General features: G+C 43.2%; 1 protein-coding gene and 1 pseudogene across 7 annotated transcripts in view; one reads left to right on the top strand and one right to left on the bottom strand.

Annotated features, from left to right (window-relative positions):
- Positions 1–8027: 8027 nt before the first annotated feature.
- LOC147881219 (Ppx-GppA phosphatase) overlaps positions 8028–18729 on the bottom strand; it is a 65998-nt gene continuing 55296 nt past the window's right edge. For 2 of the 7 annotated variants that reach the window (XM_087369894.1, XM_087369895.1), the window contains exons 4-8: positions 10474–10515; positions 10039–10119; positions 9810–9929; positions 9540–9635; positions 8028–8932 (exon numbers count right to left, since the gene is read on the bottom strand). In XM_087369894.1, the coding sequence (XP_087226020.1) occupies positions 8837–8932; positions 9540–9635; positions 9810–9929; positions 10039–10119; positions 10474–10515 (435 nt within the window). In that variant the 3' untranslated portion in view covers positions 8028–8836. Of the gene's footprint in view, positions 8933–9539; positions 9636–9809; positions 9930–10038; positions 10120–10473; positions 10526–18729 lie in introns of those variants that run through there. The other 5 variants (XR_015540466.1, XR_015540465.1, XR_015540464.1 and 2 more) reach the window with 5 other exon arrangements.
- On the top strand, positions 15565–16284 carry LOC147881220 (secreted RxLR effector protein 161 pseudogene; annotated as a pseudogene).

Here is an 18729-nt window from a genome sequence, read left to right as displayed (position 1 = left end):
ACAAAAGATCCGATCTTGCATTATCAGTTAGCACTCCCACTGTTGCAATGCAGAATGTGAATTTATGGCATGCCAGGTATGGGCACATGAGCTATGGCAGCTTAATGACACTTCAGAGGCATGATATGGTTGATGCATTGCCTCCTTTGGAGTCGCCTCCTCCTCATGCATGTGAAGGCTGCATTCTTGGCAAAATGCATAGAATTCCCTTCAAGAAGGATGGTGCAATGAAAGCTACACGAAAATTATAGCTTATTCACAGTGATGTCTGCGGTCCCATGAGGACACCTGCTTTTGGGGGTTATCTCTATTTTGTTACATTCATAGATGACCACCAACTACACTTAGGTCTATGGTCTTAAGGAAAAATCAGAAGTGTTTATGCATTTCAAACACTTTGTGGCCATGGTTGAGAATGAGACAAGACTCAAGGTGCAGACACTTCGAACAGATCGAGGGGGGGAGTATATGTCTCATGAATGTGAGACATTTTTGGAGGAGAAAGGCATCATACATCAGCTTACAGTGGGAAGAATTGCACTACCATGGAGATGGATAGATGCATGCTCACAAGTAAGAAGTTGCCTCATAAGTTTTGGCTAGAAGGCCTCATGTGTGCCAACTATATTTTGAATTGGGCTCCTACAAAGGCTTTGAAGATAATCACTCCCTATGAGGCGTGGCATGGGAGAAAGCCTTCAGTGGACCATTTCAAAGTTTTTAGTTGTATTGCATATGCCCACGTGCCCTTGGAGTCAGACACAAGTTGTCAGCAGATAAGGCACTCAAATGCATTTTTGTGGGATATAGTTCACAAAGCAAAGGCTATCGTCTCTACAATCCTGCTACACACAAGATTTTTGTTAGTAGAGATGTTATATTCTCTAAAAATTCTGCACATACACATGCTGATTTTCAGATTCCACCTTCTTCAGATGATGTGTTTGAGGGGATGCTTCCTATAGCATTAGGTTCCCCCTACTGAAACTCAAAATTTACAGCAATCTCCTCCAGATCCACATGTCGAGATTCAGCCCCCGGCTGATTTAGTACCACCTCAAGGTGTGGATGAAGATGTCAGGCATGAAATTCAAGAGATACACGCAGCCAAAATAGTCCCGAATTGGTTGCTTTAGACTCTCAGGGAGAGTAAGCTTGAGGCTCCATTGCCTAGCAAGACTCGCAATGCAATAAGGCACATAGGGGGGGCTCTTTTTGTTGAATCAGCATACGTAGGTACTCTTCTTGATGAGAAGGAGCCTGAGACATTTGAAGAAGCAAAGGATAATGTGCATTGGATGAATGCCATGCACAATGAATTGCAGTCCATTCATAAAAATCAGACTTGAGATGTTGTGGATTTGCCACCAGGCAAGAATGCCATAGGTACACGGGTTTTCAAAGTCAAAAGAAAGCCAGATGGATCCATTGATCGGTACAAGGCAAGGCTAGTTGCAGAAGGATATGCTTAGAAAAAGGGCATAGATTATGAGGAGACCTTTGCTCCTACATCCAAGATGACCACCATCCGATCAGTTATAGCAATGGCTGCAAATTTTGAATGGAATGTTCATCAGTTGGACATTAAAACATCTTTCCTTAATGAAGAAGAGGTTTTTGTCAAGCAACCTCCGAGCTTTGAAATTTCAAGAAATGCACATCAGGTATGCAAGCTGAATAAAGCTTTGTATGGGCTAAAACAAGCTCCACGTGCATGGTATGCAAAAATTGATGCCTTTCTAACTAGCAAGGGGCTGCACAATAGTCCAATTGAGAGCACCCTCTACATTAAGAAGGATGGGGGAGATATTTTGGTTATCATTCTTTATGTAGATGAAATGCTGCAAACCGGATCAAATGAGGAAGTAATTGCAGATTTCAAAGTCCAATTGAAAGCTACATTTGATATGTCAGACTTGGGCTTGTTGTTTGCTGATCTTCATCTTTCATTAGAGGGTCCTTCTCTGATTCTCATTGATAGTCAGAGTGTTATAGCAGTGGCAAAGAATCCTGTGTTTCATGCTCGCATGAAGCACATTGAGGTTCACTATCACTATGTCAGAGAGAAGTTGCATGCAGGAGAGATCAGTATGATCTATGTGTCAACACATGACAATGTTGCAAACATCTTCACCAAAGCACTTCCACGTGAGAAGTTTGAGGCATTTTGCAGTGCCTTGAACTTATCTCCTTTTGGTGATTGATCATTTCCTTGTACATGACATTGGCACTGCAGGGGGGGTGTTAGAATTATTATTATATTCTAGGCAGTGACCAATGTAATATAATAAGTAGGTTAGGGGCACTTTTCCCTCATTAGAGGTTTTTCCCCTAGCCCCAGTTAGTTCACTAACTATGGTTAGTGAAGGATAAGGTTTTGTCACTTAGACAAAACCTTTCCCTATCTTATCTATTGCAACTTACGTTCACCACTTTGTCTCTCTTGCTCTCCCTGATTCCATCAAGAACATCAACACCTGTGCACACGCATGTGAGACGCATGTTGTTTCTAGCTCCACACAAAAAAATGGAGAAAACTGGGCAAAAAATAGAAGAATTTTGAGAAAAAGAAGGGAAAATCAAAAGGGAGAAAATAAGGGAACTTAGGGGGAGGGATATAAGGAAAAATTTAGGGAATTAAGGAAAAAATAGGAAAATGAGGATAAACAAGGAATTTAGGAGAAAGAAAGGGGAGAGAAGGGTAGAGAAAGAGTGAGGGAACAATTTTGGAGAGAGAGAGAGAGAGAGAGAAGGGGGGGGGGGGGGGCAAGGTGGTTTAAAAGGGTTTTCGAAGGATTATAAAGGGAAGAAAAGTAATTAGGATGGTCAAAAGGAAAAAGGGTTAGTGAGTGAGTGAGTGTGTGTATGTGTGTGTGTGTGTGTGTGTGTGTGTGTGTGGTGCTCCCATGCTGTAGTTGCTTGTTTCTCCCTCAGTTTGACGCCCTCGAGGTTTCGTTTGACACCGTTTTGTGTCCGTACGCTCTATCAAAAAATTTGAAAAAAAAATCATTGTACTGTTAAAAATCCGTACGATTTTGTCTGTACAGCCAGGAAAAATCCATACAATTTTATCCGTACATTCCGTACAGTTTTGTCCGTACAGCCGAGGAAATATGTATAGTTTTGCTGTTTGTCAAGGGGGAAAATTTTTGTACTATCAAAAATCCGTACGATTTTGTTCGTACAGCCAAGAAAAATCCGTATAGTTTTGTACCTACTGTGCTTTCCTCCTTGTAAAGCGTTGCTACTTGCAAGCCTTTTCCTTAACTCAAATGGCAGATTATTCCTATGAGAAAACCTTTCACAAAGATAAGTCGGTTTCCTACAAGAAACAAAAACAGGTGATGGATTCAGATGATTCCCTTCATGACTCTGCTGAGGCTCAGCTTGTTTATGAGGTTATGCATGACGGGTTTGAGGATACCCGCAAAGGTTGGAAAGATCCACTTCCCACCACTGGCATTATGGTGGAAGTGGATGATATATTTGATCCAGTTAAGGAGTATGCAAAGCATGCCATTATAATTTTCTTCCCAGGACGGATGCCTACTGCAATAGATGTTGGGAATTGGTTGACTCGAACCCCAAATGGTTCTTATGTAAAAAAAGTTCATTATGCAGCGAGGGGCTTTTTTGAGATCATCATGGCTGATGAGGAGCACCGTCAGGTTTTGCTAGAGAACTCTCCTCTCTTCTATGGCCAGTAGATGGTCCATGTTCTGCCCTAGTCTCCCACCCGGGATTATCAGGCATTGATTCGGCATCATTGCCATGTTTGGGTAGAAGTTGTGGATTTTCCTCAATGCTTGTCTTCTCTTCTACCTAAAATTGCAGCTTCCCTCCGTAAGGTGGTATGTCCACCGTGACCCAATGGAAATTCGAATCGCTTCTGCATTTTGTGGGATACATATCATCCCACTCTAGCTTCTTATTCAGTTACTATGAATAATGTTTCCATGGGGAGTGCATTTTACAAGCTCAAGTGGGGGCTGTTTGCAGGTGCTTGCTTTGAATGCAAGCAATTTGGGTACATGGCTTCACAATGCCCTTCCCAAGCTCCACGGATGCCACTGCAAGCTGAAATGGTTCAACCTTTGAATAAGAATGCAAATGCCTTTTCTGTGGTCAAAAACAAAGGGGTCAAACAATTTTTCTCTATTCAAGACAAAGGCAAAGCCCCGGCTGTCTCAAATGGTAATACTTCTTTTCTTGTGCCTTTCTCCTCTCCACCTCACTGGAAGGGGGAAATTTTTTTGACTAATGGATGGCAAACTCCTCGCAAAGTGATCTCCCCTAGGCGACCTTTGCCTTGTCGGACTTGGAGTGGTGCATCCTCTCATGGGAAAACACCTGCTAAAAACTCTGGTGTTGGCTTGACCTGGGCTGTTGTGACTTGCAAATCGGACCTTGTTTCCTGAAGAAGAAGTTGCTGCAATTTTGTCCTCTCCTTAGGCTATGCTTTATCCCAAGGTAGAGGCCCGGACATTGAGGTGGAAATGCAGACGTAGACAGCCTGTTAGTTGCTGTACATACCTGTCCCATAACTGTAAACATGCTTGATCATCTAAAGTGTGCTACTCTCAATGTACAGAGAATGTGTGATGGTCGCAAATGGAAACTGGTCTGGATGTATATCAGGCAATTGCAGCCTGATATAGTTGCTTTGCAAGAGCATAATCAGCATATGTACGCTAGTCAAATAGGCCATTTTGCTAGTTATGATATCTTCTATGCTGAAGAGCAGTCCTTTTCTAGTGTGGCTTTTTTGGTAAAGCACGACCTTCAACCTGTTGTGGCTCTCAATGATCGCCATGGTAGATGGATTATTGTTCAATGCCTTGTTCAAGGGGAAATTTTTGAATTTGCATCAGTTTATGCCTCCCAGTCTTCTCGTGATAGAGCTTTGATTTGGGCTGCCATGCATACGTATCCATGGCCGACAACATGCCTTCATTTGTGGTGACTTTAATAATGCCCCTCAATCGGGTGACAGCACCTCGGGCCACACTCATATGTTGGCTTCTGAAGCACAAGCATGGTCTGATTTTTTGCTTCAGTTGCGCCTGGTTGATCTCTGGAAGGAATTACAGCCCATGCTTTTGGGTTATACCTTTCAACATAATGCTTAATCTTCTTATCAGGCACACTTGGACAAATGGTATCAGATTGATCCACAGCATTGTGATGCCTTTACTTGTAAATTTGGGTTGATCATGCTTTCACACATTCGGATCATGCTCCTCTTTGGTTGGAGGCTTTCCTTACATGAATTTCCCACTGATAGATTGCCTTGACAAAGGCTTTTGTTGATTAAAAATAGTTATCTGGAGCATGCTACCTTTAAAGCCTTGGTCTCTGATGCTATTCAGCCTCTCTCTTGTCAGATACGCGTTGGTTTGGATTATGCATGGCAGGCTTTTGTTGCTCGAATGCAAGCACTTATTCGAGATTATGGAAAATCCTATATGGCCACAAGGGAGACTGTAGCACATGCAAAATTTACTTGTTAGAGTTTGATTGAGCTTGCTCATCTTCGCCCTTTGTCTTTAGAGGAAAGCATGCTCTTATGTCAGGCTCAATTCTCTCCTCAATCCAATAATCACAGAAAGCTTGCTAAATGGGAAACTCGATCCAGACAACAGGCATTTTTGGATAAAGGCTGCTCTTCCAAGCAATTTTTTAAGAGTTTACACTACAAAAGACAGGCTGCCAATATCTGTCAGATCCGGATGCCTAATAGTTCTTGGTCAACATCTCGTTCAGAGCTTGCTGATTTATGTGTGCAACACTTCTCCACTCATTTTTGGCATCTGGATACTCTTTCTCAATGGGTTGTGTCTGCATGTCAGCTTCTTTTGCAGCATATTCATCCAATTCTGTCTGATGCTCAAGCTTTGGAACTTGAACATCCCTTCACTAAAAGGGAATTGTCTAATGCACTAAGATCCTGTGGCAGATGGAAATCTCCAGGATGGGATGGTCTCACTGCTGAATTTTTTCTTGCATTCTGGAATCTTCTTAAATTCACCTTGCTGCAAATGGTAAATACAGCATGGCAAAATCAGCAGATGCCTGTGTCATGGAAAAAGGGTCTTCTTAAGCTGATTCCAAAAAAGCAGCTATGTGATTCACTTGTTGATTGGAGGCCAATCACGCTCATGCTAGTCATTTACAAGATCATTGCCAAAATGGTGGTTGATCGGATTCAAGGTTATTTGCATGATGGGTTGCATCCCTCCCAATATGGCTTTGTTCCACGTTGCCATATCACAGATAACATTGCCAATGCTTATATTGGGACTAAATATGCCAAATACACGCAGCAGGATGTTCAACTCTTGCAGGTAGATATTGCAAAAGCCTTTGACACAGTTCCATGGGATTTCATCTCGCAAACTATGCGAGCTTTGGGGTTTGGACAAAAAATGCAGCAGGTTATGTAATAGCTTTACATAGATAGCAATGCGACTTGCATTCTTTCTGGGGATATCTCTGATGAGTGGTCCGCCAGGGATGTCCTCTCAGTGCTTTACTCTATGCCATTGCTACTTATCCTATGCTGCAATATATTGATCATCTTGTGGCTACAAAATCACTTCATGGCTTGGAATTGAATGCTAATCGCAGCATGGTTGCTCAAGCTTATGCTGATGATTCTTTCTTTACCCTGAAGAATACGCCCCATGATCTTGGTGCCTTGATGCAAGCCCTCTTTGTTTATGGATTGATAGCTGGTCTTCATGTTAATTTTCAAAAGTCTAAGCTGCTCTTTTTGCATTCCAAAGACTAGCATAGTCTATTATGGCCCGAGGATATGATTCCACCCACTCAGTTTGTTCGTCATCTTGGTTACCTTTTGGGATGGGAACTCACTCGCTGACAACACACTGATTGGGTTTTGGCTAAGCTTCGAAAAAAGCTTGAGTATTGGAAACTGGCAACCTGACCTTTGCACGTTCGTCTTCGAATAGTGCAGTCCATCCTTGTGGCATATATTCAATTTTACTTGCCATTAATCATGTTCACTAAGGCAGATCTTACATCTTTCATGTCTGTCTTTATGGAAATCTTATGGCGATCCAAACATGGAAAAAAAAGTCTCAGGCTACTTTCGATGCATCACATTTGTTCTTCCAAGATGCATGGTGGATTGAACATCACAGATATTCATGTGCATATTCTTGCCCACAGGGAAAAAATGTTGCTACAATTTCTGCAAGGTGATCAGCCTTGGACTCTTATGATTAGGACTCTGGTCACTCATATCAGTATTTTTACATTTGGTCATTGGCAACTCGATCACTGGGATTTCTTTTTTGGATGCACTGATGGCACTTTGCCTGGATGCCCTTTTATCTCCCGCTTGCTTCTTTCTCATCTAGAATGGAATGGACGGCAATCTTTGCTTGGAAATTCTTTGAGAGCTGAAAGCATTCACTAGTCAAAAGTCTTTCAACCTTCCTTGGCTTTACAAGAACCTCAACGTTACATAGATCATGAGGTCTTTTTGGCATATACTTAAATTTTCAGTTCATGTAATTGTAGCATCTTATTTTGAGGTCGCTACTTATATAATATAATCAATCAAAGATTTCACTTTAAAAAAAAAGTGTGTGTGTGTGTGGACACCCACCCATACACACACACGAAGGCGGCGATCAAAGAAGAGAGGTATTGAGAACCCCAACACCTGTGCACACCCATGCGGGACGCATGTTGTTTCCGACTCCACGGACACGTTTGACGCCCGCCCTCACATGTGCACACAAATGAATGTCTGTATATGCACAATTTTTTAGTGACAGAACAAATATGAATGTATGACATATGTATGTACATACATACAAAAAGGGGGGGAGAAGAGGGGAGGGAGAGAGAGACCCTTGCACTCTATTGATCCACAACTGATCTATCATATAATTGATCCATGGTTTCATTGCTGAATTCGACCATAATTTGTAGGTGATTGGCAAAACATCACACCAAATTTGGAAGAGACAAAATTCCCAAGGCCTTAAAATTGCTCAAATTGCATCATTCTAGTCTTCCTCCATGCCATCTTAAGGGGGGAAAGTCCTCCTGACATATGTAAGCAATCTCAAGTATTAAATAGTCAATTGAAAGAGGCACAAGAGAAAGGATAATAATCAAGTGAAAACCAAGGGCTTTACACTAAGAGTCAAGACCTCATTCGCACTCCTGCAGCCTCTTGTGACTTCTATATACAAATGGTTTAGTCATTACACCTTTGCTGGCAAGAATGGTGCACAGCGACTATACATGTTTGCCATGAATGGCATTTGTAGGCAAAAGCCACACCTTGCACCTGCTGTATTCAAAGAGTACAAATACTGTTTTTCAAAACAGTCGTCTTTTTGGCTTGGGTACATCCCTGTGTCACTTTCGATAGCCGCTGCTCGTCTGTACACCAGGTCATTGGAGCCTCACTACAACTCTCCTGCATAATCCAAAATCTTCAGCTTAAATAAGATCACCACACTCTATGCAATAGGCTCCAAGATTGATCTTCCTACTCGAAAATGTGCTCACAGGGGTTAACTGTCAAATCCTTCCCCAGAGAAAACACTTACGCATCCTTGTATCAAGGCAGTCACAATGGGGAATGCCTCAGATATGCCAGAAAATGTACATCTAGGATACAAAAAAGAACCCAAAGATGTATTAGCTGCACAGAAATAACTGAATTCACACTGCACAGGAACATAAAGACCTTGTGTTACCATCTTAGAAACTTGTTGACTGTACGCTAATATCGTCAAGGCCCACCAGGAAAGTATCAATGATAGCAGCAGATGTAAGATATGCAATCATGACTTCAGTTTCTTCCATTAAAAGTACAAGAATTATCAAGTTTGAGTAAGCTCTCATCGTTTTGATCCGCTATTACAATAGATGTTTTTCGCTGAAATATCTGAACAAAAGCAGATCATCAATACCAAAACTTTGAGGTGACTGAACTCAATCCATCATTTATAAAAGAAATTTTCCTTGGAAAATGATCACACACACAGCATAAGAAGCAGAATCAAACAATCAAACCCACAATTTCGAACAGATTACAAGATGTGTGGACTGACTGACTATTTCAGAAATTTCCATGAGACCATATGTAGAATACGCGTGCAAGGCTAACTTGATTCCAACTTCACCAAATACATAAGCACAATGGACGTGTCTATCTTCATCAGTAAGAGGTAGATCTTTCAGTATCCATTAAATCAGGAATTCCAAATGTGGTAGTTTCAAAAAAGTTCTATTACGGAATTATTGTCTGCTTTGAAAGCTGTAATACCTTCAGCCTTCCAAGCAACTACATTTTTATTCTATCCTGCAATGTGAGAGGGAGGGAGAGAAGGACAGTACCCTGAGAAATATGCCCTATAGGGGATAATCTTGTCCACTTCCATTCCAATCCTCTCTCTCTCTCTCTCTCTCTCTCTCTCTCTCTCTGACACACACACACACATGCACGCACGTAGGAGAGAGAGCAGCCCATCTGTTATTGAAGGAAGACATACCTTCTCAAAAAAATCCAGCTTGTCCTGAGAAGCCCACAATTCTACACTAACATCTTGTGGCTTTTGAGTAAACGGATCCACGGAGGGCACAGCAACCTGCAAACAAGAAAAACAAATCACATGCACAGTTGTTCAGTTTCAAGGTTACTCGTTTCATTTGGAACAATGAATATCAAATGCAGCACCCAGGAAACAAAGCAGTCTAATAATTGGCGCATCTCTATGCAATGAAGGGGCATATTATCACAAAAAAATGTGTAGATGTCGTACCAAAACACATCTATCAACATCTTGAATTACATGCACCCTCTTGATAGCACTGCGGTGGGCTCTATTCAGAGCAATTGCAATACGAATAATTGCACACAAGGCCCTTGTCTTCTTCTGTACCTGCCCAGAAGTGGCAGCAATCATGAAGAGCCCTGCAGCTTAGTAATACGATTGCTAGGAACACAAAAAGGGGCATATAGTCCAGAAAGAAGGTAAAACAAGGAGGTACCTGCACAGGAAGCTGAGTAAAATCTTCATCCTTTTTACAAGGAACCTTCTTTCGATGGTACTTTGCAAGCAAAGAAATTATCTGCACCCAAAGGAAGCTGCTTAGATGTGAAAACACTCAAAGAATACGGTGAGAATTCCTTTAGTTTGAAGTTCACAAAATATCCAGAACAAATACCCTCTTTCGGAAAAGCTCAATTTAATAGAGTTGTTTCTTACCTAAGCATTTACCTTCTCATAGATATTCTAGGAATATAAGCTGAGTGAGTTAAAATTCACTCTTCCTAGTCCCATGCTAATAAAAACTACAAAAGCCACTAGACTTGCTATAAGTGGTAAGATATGTAATGACTGATACGTTCCCCCCTACATTCAACAAACTGAAAATCAAAGCATGCTTGTTCAACATTGATCAAAAACTAAAATACAAGCTCACCTCAACTTCCAGAAGGCTGTAACCAACAAGATGCTCATTGTTCTGCACCACACTTTACATATAAACAAGACAGGTTAAACTTATTAATTGGTCAAAATATATAAAAAGACCACATTATAAATGAAGATTCTAGGTTTGCAAGCAAAATTAGCATCACGAACACAATAGAAACCTGTGCAGTCTTCAATGCACAAGAAACACAATGTCAAGAACAAATATCAAAAAAGGTGTCAATGTTAGTATTCATACAATTATAAGCAAATCAACTACTGAGTTTCTATCAATCCTCCAGAGGTGAATAGCCATAACAAATGTATCAGGGCCTACCAATGATCATACTTGACTAGCATCCTAACAGCGTCTCTCTCTTTTGAATTAAAAAATAATATTTTAATCCATAACATTCCTAGATGTTTAGACAGTGGTCAAATGTAATTATCCATCAAGAGCCTGTTAGCACCTATGTGTTGGGAGTGTAGGGTGACACCTTAGGTGTAGGCCCGGGGCACTTTTTACTCCAACCAATGGAGGTTTTTTCCCCCGAGCTTGGCAGGCACACTTCCATGTGACCTGCAGGGTGTGCTTAGCAAGCACAACCTTATCCATGTATATGACATGACTTTAGTCACATCGTCTGAATCAATCAATCATTCGAGCTTTTTGTGCTTGCTCTCTCCTCGTGTGTCTCATCTCTGCACCAACAAATGGTATCAGAGCCTCGTTGAGCTCCTGCTTCCAACCCAAGCTCCTCCTACCCTGATAGTTCGTGCTCTTCTTCCTGTTGCATTCTGTCTGTACGCTGCATTCTCATTGGCGCATGCCATCCGTACAATTGTCGTCCGTACATTTCGAATGATTCTGCCGTACAGCTTGCTGCAAGTGCGCCGCACGTACGTGTCTACGCCGTATGCCTGCCCCGTCCATACCGTCGCCGTACCTTCCGTACGGGCACTGTACCTGCTATTGCCGTACTTGCACGAGTACACCGTACAACAGGTCGTCGTACCTGTTTGCGTACAAGTCCTGATTCTGTATCTGCCGTACGTGTGGTACTTGCTGTACCTTCTGCGTAATCGTCGCCATACTTGCTGTACCATCATGTACCTGATCTACCTGTTGCAGTCATCACCTGCGTCATCGCCGTACGTAGCAGATGTACCTGCGCGTACAATCCGTACAGCAGGTCTTCATTCTTGCTTCCGTACAGGCTATGCTTCCGCACAACAAGTCTTCATTTCTGCTTCCGTACATCAGGTCGTCAGTCCTTCATTTCTGCTTCCGTACAGCAGGTCGTCAGTCCTGCTTCCGTACAGTTCTAGTACCAGCAGATCTCGTGGTACTTGTGCAGATATTTGCAGTTCTTTGCTGTCATTTGGGTATTCTCAGGTTCACAATTACTTGCAAAGCAAACATTGCAGACAGATCTGCAGATTTGGTCTAAAATTTGGGGCTTTTAGTGAATTTGCCCCTTTTTTATCGCAATTTCAAGCTCGAAATTTGGGGCTTTCAGTTTTGCAGTACAATTTCTTGAAGAAATTTGGGAAAATTCTATGCAATTGCAATGGCAAAAAGGGATGTTTTTGGATTGCTCTCTGTAGAAGATAAATTGGATGGGACCAACTATCCTCTCTGGTCGTACATGATGCGACATGTGCTTGTGGCTAAAGGTTTTTGGGGCATTGTGGATGGCACTTAGTTGCGTCCACATGCACCAACAAATACTCCTTCACCTAGTTCAGAGGGTGAGTCATCTCGGATTACAGAGATATCACAATCACCTACTCCAGAGCAGAGTCGATGGGATGGCCGAGATGCCAATGCACATGCCTTGATTGCATTATCTGTTAAAAGAAGCATTATTCCTCACATCCGGTCATGCAAAACAGCAAGCGCAGCTTGGGAAAATTTGGCAAAGTTGTACCAAGTCAAGAATGAAGCCCGTGTGGCATACTTGAAGAGGAAATTGGAGACTCTTCCTATGCTTGATGGTGATTCCATGGATGATTATCTCACGAAGGTAAAGGATTTACGGGAGCAATTAGCATCTGTGGATGAGATTATTCCGGATGCCTCGTTGGTTTCTACAGTGTTGCAGGCCATCCCCGACACGTATCAGAATGTGTCCACTACTATGCGTCTTATGATGAAGGGTAATCCCAATTCAATTACCTTCGATGAGCTTGTTTCTGTACTCTTGCAAGAGGAGCAGTCTAGATATAATAGGACCGTGATGCGTGTGGCTGATCAGGCTTTTATTGCCAGCCAGAAAGGCAAAGGTAAGGCTGCGTTTCAGGGGGGCAGCAAGCCCAAGAAAGATGCAGGCCAGCCATCTGGCAAGTATGAAAAAGAGGGTGATAGACCCAAAAAAAAGGGGAAGTGCAACTATTGCAGGAAGCCAAGACACTACATTAATGAATGTCGCAAGAGGCTTGAGAAGGAAAAGAGCAAAGGGGCCAGCATGGCAGTGACGGATAATGTCCCCACGTCGGATAACAAAGAGGCTGCAAATTACACTTATACATCCTCCCATGATGAGGAATGGGCTTTTGCAGTGTTATGCAGTTACAATCCGTCTATTCATGATGCATGCCTATCTGTGGGTGATGCCAATGTATGGTATTTTGACAGTGGTGCTAGCAAGCACATTACCTCATAGAAGGATTTGTTACATCTTATGCAGCTGGTTCTCATGGAGGCACGGTGACATGTGCCAACAACTCCTCCCATTCTTTGCAAGGAGTGGGAAAGATTGTACTTACCGCAGCAAATGGTGGTGCATTTACACTCTCTGATGTGCTGTGGGTGCCTGGCATCAAAAAGAATTTGCTTTCAGTTTCAGCCATTGCCCGTGGTGGCTTAATGGTGAAGTTTTTGGATCACAGATGCACCGTACATGACATTAGTGATGGTGATACAATTGTGGCTTCTGGAACTTTATGCCACAGTCTTTACAGACTTGATCACTATGAGAGTGCTTTGCATGATGCTTTATTCACCACCACCCCATCACAGTTGGCAAATGCTGAATTATGGCATGCTCGATTTGGCCATCTCAATTTCAGAAGTTTGCTGCGTTTACACAGCCATGAAATGGTGTCCGAGATGCCACACATACATACTCCGACTCGCCATGTATGCGAGGGATGTATCTTGGGGAAAATGCATCGCACACCGATTCCCAAAGATGGGACTGTCAGAGCTGTCCGTAGATTACAGCTTACACACAATGATGTTTGTGGTCCTATGAGGACTCCATCTATTGGGGGATATCTGTATTTTGTCACTTTCATTGATGATTTCTCTCGTTTCACGTGGCTCTACCCATTGAAGGAGAAGTCAGAGGTGTTTACAAAATTCAGACATTTTATTACTCAGGTTGAGAATTATGCCTCAGAAAAAGTGGGGACACTTCGCACTGATAGAGGGGGAGAATACATGTCCAAGGAATTTCATGCATATCTTGCAGAGAGAGGCATTATCCATCAGTGTACCACTCCATACACCCCAGAGCAAAATGGGCTCGCTGAAAGGAAAAACACGTCAGAAATGGAGATGGGTAGATGTATGCTCAAAGGCAAAGGTTTGCCCAACAGGTTCTGGATGGAAGCTCTCATGTGTGCAAATTATGTACTTAACAGATGTCCCACAAAGGCCTTGCATAATCTCACCCCGTATGAGGCATGGCATGGTAAGAAGCCTTCTGTTGCTCATCTCAGAGTATTTGGTTGCTTGGCCTATGCACATGTGCCACAGCAACATCGTACTAAACTTGATGATAAGGCTCTCAAATGCATTTTCGTGGGGTACAGTGTTGAAAGCAAAGGGTATCGGCTGTATCATCCATCCAGCAGGAGGATTATTACAAGCAGGGATGTCATTTTTGCTGAGGATTCCACTCAGCCATTGCTGTCCTGTCAAAAACAGCCTGATGTCTACTCCAGGGATGTGTTTGAACAAATGCTGCCCATGACAACTGAAGGTCCCTCATTTTCAGAACATTCCAGTTTGATTCCCCATGCTGTTACGCAGGCCGGTACAGCAACTAATCAGCCTATTGTGGCTGAACCACATATGCCTATAGATGAGGCAAATATTGACCAGGCAGTTGATGAGGAAAGGACAGCCATTCAGTCATCCAAACGGGTGCCCACGTGGCTGATTGAAACATTACGGGACAGCAGGTTACATACTCCTTTACCTGCGAGGACTCGTGCAAAATCTCATCATGCATCTGGGTTGTTTACTGATTATGCCTTTCAGAGCACATGCAGTGATGAAGAACCTCTGACATTTGAGGATGCTGCAGAGGACAGTAATTGGATGGCAGCCATGCATTCAGAATATGATTCCATCATGCAAAATGAAACATGGCACTTAACTGAATTGCCTCCAAGCAAAAAGGCCATTGGTACTAAGTGGGTCTACAAGATTAAGCAGAAGGCTGATGGTTCAATAGACCGCTTCAAAGCAAGACTCGTTGCGAAAGGGTATGCACAGCAAAAGGGTATTGATTTTGATGAAACCTTTGCCCCTACCTCTCGCATGACCACTATCAGATGCATGATCGCCATGGCAGCCCATCATGGATGGCAAGTACATCAGTTGGACATCAAAACAGCGTTCCTACATGGAGACTTGCATGAGGAGGTTTATGTTACACAGCCTCGTGGATTTGTGCAGGATGGACAGGAACACTTGGTGTGCAGGCTTCGCAAAGCTATGTATGGCCTTAAGCAGGCACCTAGAGCTTGGTATGAAAAGATACACACATATTTGGTTGCCCAGGGATTCAGCAACAGTCCAACTTACAGTACCCTCTATGTTAAAAGGACTCAGGATGTTTTTTTGGTCATTGTTTTATATGTTGATGACATGCTGCTCACAGGCCCCAATGAGCAAAATATTGCAGCCTTCAAGGCTGAATTACATTCCTCATTTGAGATGAGTGATCTGGGCCCTTTGCATTTTTATTTGGGCATTCAGTTTATACAGCGGGATGATGGTATTGTTCTGATACAAACTAAGTACATCCAAAAGTTGCTTCAGCGGTTCTCTTTCCAAGATTGCAAGCCAGTTGCAACACCTGTGGAGACTGGGATGAAATTCAGCATTGAAGATTCTGGGGATGCTTTTGATCAGACATTGTACCAGCAGGCTGTGGGCTGTTTGATTTATTTATGCAATACATGGCCAGATATTCAGTTTGGGGTCTCCTTATTGAGCAGATTCATGCATTGCCCAGGAACCAAGCATTGGCAGGCTGTTAAGCGGGTGTTCCGCTATTTGCACGGTACTATGCACCTTGGTTTATTCTTTCCCAAGGGGGCTGATCCACAGCTGCATGCTTTCTGTGACTCCGATTGGGCAGGATGCTTTGACACAAGAGTGTCCACTTCAGGTTTTTGCTTCTACTTTGGGCAGTCATGCATCTCTTGGTTGAGTAAGACGCAACCCTCCGTGGCCACTTCCAGTTGTGAAGCTGAGTACAGGGCAGCCTTCACAACCACCGTTGAGTGTGTTTGGCTCAGGCAATTATTTGCTGATTTGGGTATGAGACAGGAGTCTGCTACCTCTATTTTTACAGACAATCAGAGTGCTTTGGCAGTTGCGAAAAATCCCGTCTTCCATGCTCGCACAAAGCATATTGAGGTTCATTATCATTATGTCAGAGAGAGATTGTCTGCCTCAGAAATCAGCATGATCTATGTGCCTACACATGACAATGTGGCAGATATATTCACCAAAGCATTGTCTCGTGAGAAGTTCGAAGGCTTTCGCAAGCTTCTGAACTTACTTCCTTTTGGTGATTGATATCACATTTGCCTTGTACACTGTCACCACTTCACTCCAGGAGGGTTTGTTAGCACCTATGTGTTGGGAGTGTAGGGTGACACCTTAGGTGTAGGCCCGGGGCACTTTTTACTCCAACCAATAGAGGTTTTTTCCCCCGAGCTTGGCAAGCACACTTCCATGTGACCTGCAGGGTGTGCTTAGCACAAGCACAACCTTATCCATGTATATGATGTGACTTTAGTCACATCTTCTGAATCAATCAATCATTCGAGCTTTTTGTGCTTTCTCTCTCCTCGTGTGTCTCGTCTCTGACCCAATCTCTGACCCAACAGAGCCTTATGCATGGGGTGAATGACCCTGCCAAGTTTACAGATCATTAGGGGAGCCAAGGTTTCAGACCTAGCACAATTTTTGAGTTGATAGATCGAGAGGCTAAAAATCCTGGCATCAAGCTAAACACTCATTTGGAGGTCTGCCATATACAAAACTGATGAAACACACTCAATAGATCAAGGGCTGCCTTAAGTGTATATAGATTGACCCAAAAAAGGATTAGACAGTAGAAAATATCAGTATTCATTAGGATAATTAGATGGAACTGAAGAATACATGTGGTTATGTAAAGGCTTCTATGAGACATGTAACTGCAAATTGATACTCAGATTCTGAGAACACAAGGGTGCATATAAATTGTGACTGCATCTGTCTAGTTCATTAAATGTCCTTTCAGAATCTGCAGGTTGCTAAAACCTTGAAAGTTCGCCCTCAAGCTTATAAAAGTAAGCAAGCGTCTTACAAGTTTGGAGTATTAGACTGACTATATCAAAATGCCCAATCTTTAAGGATTTCCTGGCTCTCATGAGCTGCTCTTTGGCAAAAGCATTTGCCCAACACACTGTTAGAGATTAACCTAGGAAAGGACCTTGCTTGCTGAGCCAAGCCCTACTCAAAGTATGCAGCAGAAAATATAATAACCTCTCACACTGCAGATCAATGATGTGGACAGCCAGATAGGCACTCAAATGTAAATAGAAATAATTCCAAAACTAAATATAAAATGTCCCTACACCCAACAGCTATGTGCAGCTCCATTGATGACAGAAGGCGGCCTCCAAATGTGCCCTATCTGCTGGCCACTCTTGCTGCTGCGTCCCTCTTGAACAAGGCTTCAGTGCCTTTGGAAGGAGCCTACAAAGTACTCAGCACTTCTTATGTTGCAGGTGTTCTGAACCTTGGATGTGCTCCACGCCGAGCTAGGAGCTGCTGGAAACTCTCCACGAGTATGTTTGACGGCACACTTCAGTGTCTAAATATCCCCCAATGGGGGACCTTATATAGAGGGATGAGAGCCCTTTAATGAGGCCAACTGGCCCTGATTTAGGCAGACCTGACCTGTGGGGCTGTCTACCCCCAAACCTGCTGGCCAATCTGGTATGGCCAACAATATCCACCCCTTCCTGGTGCCTAGGGCTTCATTAGCCCCTTCTCTTCCTTCCTCCTCCACCAGATTTCTCTCATTCACCATCCCAAACTTTGGAGAGTCGGGGAAACTAGATGGGTCGAACTACCCAATCTGGAAGGTGAAAATACGGGGTCATTTAGTGGCTCGGAAGTTGTGGAAGCTGACAACAGGGGTGGAGGCAAAGCCAAAAGATATGCTGGACAACAAGGGGAAGATTCTCATTCCAGTAGATGGAGAAGAACTTGAAAATTGGGGACAGAGATGCCCACTCCCTAGGATTAATCATAGGGACCACGGCGGACTTTGTCCTTCCGCACATCTAGATGACCATAGAGGCATGGGCTATTTTGAAGGATCTGTATGAAACACACAACGCATCTCATATCTTGCTTCTTCAACATCAACTGTACAATCTGGATATGAATGAGGGGGACAATGTTCATGACCATCTGACAAAAGTCAAGGTGGTAAGGGACCAGCTCACGGCAGTTGGTCAGAAGGTAGACTCAAGTCATCTAGCATTGCTGACGTTACACAAGCTACCTCGCAGTTTCAAGAGTTTCGTGACTACGGTCACTGCAGGACAGAGGACCAAGCCTCTCATCTTCGAGGAGCTTGGCCCTTTCCTATTGCAAGAAGAGGCTCAGGAAAAGCTATTTACTCAATCGGACGAAAAGGATCTCGTGGCAAGGGACCAGCCTCGCAAGGGCAAGTTCAAAGACTCCAAGAATAACAACAAAATCGAGGATGCAGAGAAAAGAGGCAGATGAAATGCTTCTACTGTGAGAAACTTGGTCATTATGCTAAGGAGTGCCGTAAAAAGAAGGTGGACCTAAAGCGAAAGAAGGAGTCCAAGTCCAAGGAGGAGCCAAAGACCGAATCGGCAAACGTCACGACTGGCGCTGACTTCATCATCACTGAGTACTACTCTGCCTATGCAATCAGTGAAGGAAAGGAAGGTTGGTACGAGGACAGTGGAGCTTCAAAACACATGTCCAACA

This window comes from Dipteris shenzhenensis, chromosome 31 (genome assembly GCF_047967505.1).
Source record: "Dipteris shenzhenensis isolate YYH24624 ecotype China chromosome 31, Dip_SZ_1.0, whole genome shotgun sequence".
In the NCBI taxonomy this organism is placed as follows: domain Eukaryota; kingdom Viridiplantae; phylum Streptophyta; class Polypodiopsida; order Gleicheniales; family Dipteridaceae; genus Dipteris; species Dipteris shenzhenensis.
Note: the sequence above shows the minus strand (reverse complement) of the source record. Positions and strands in the feature narration are given on the sequence as shown.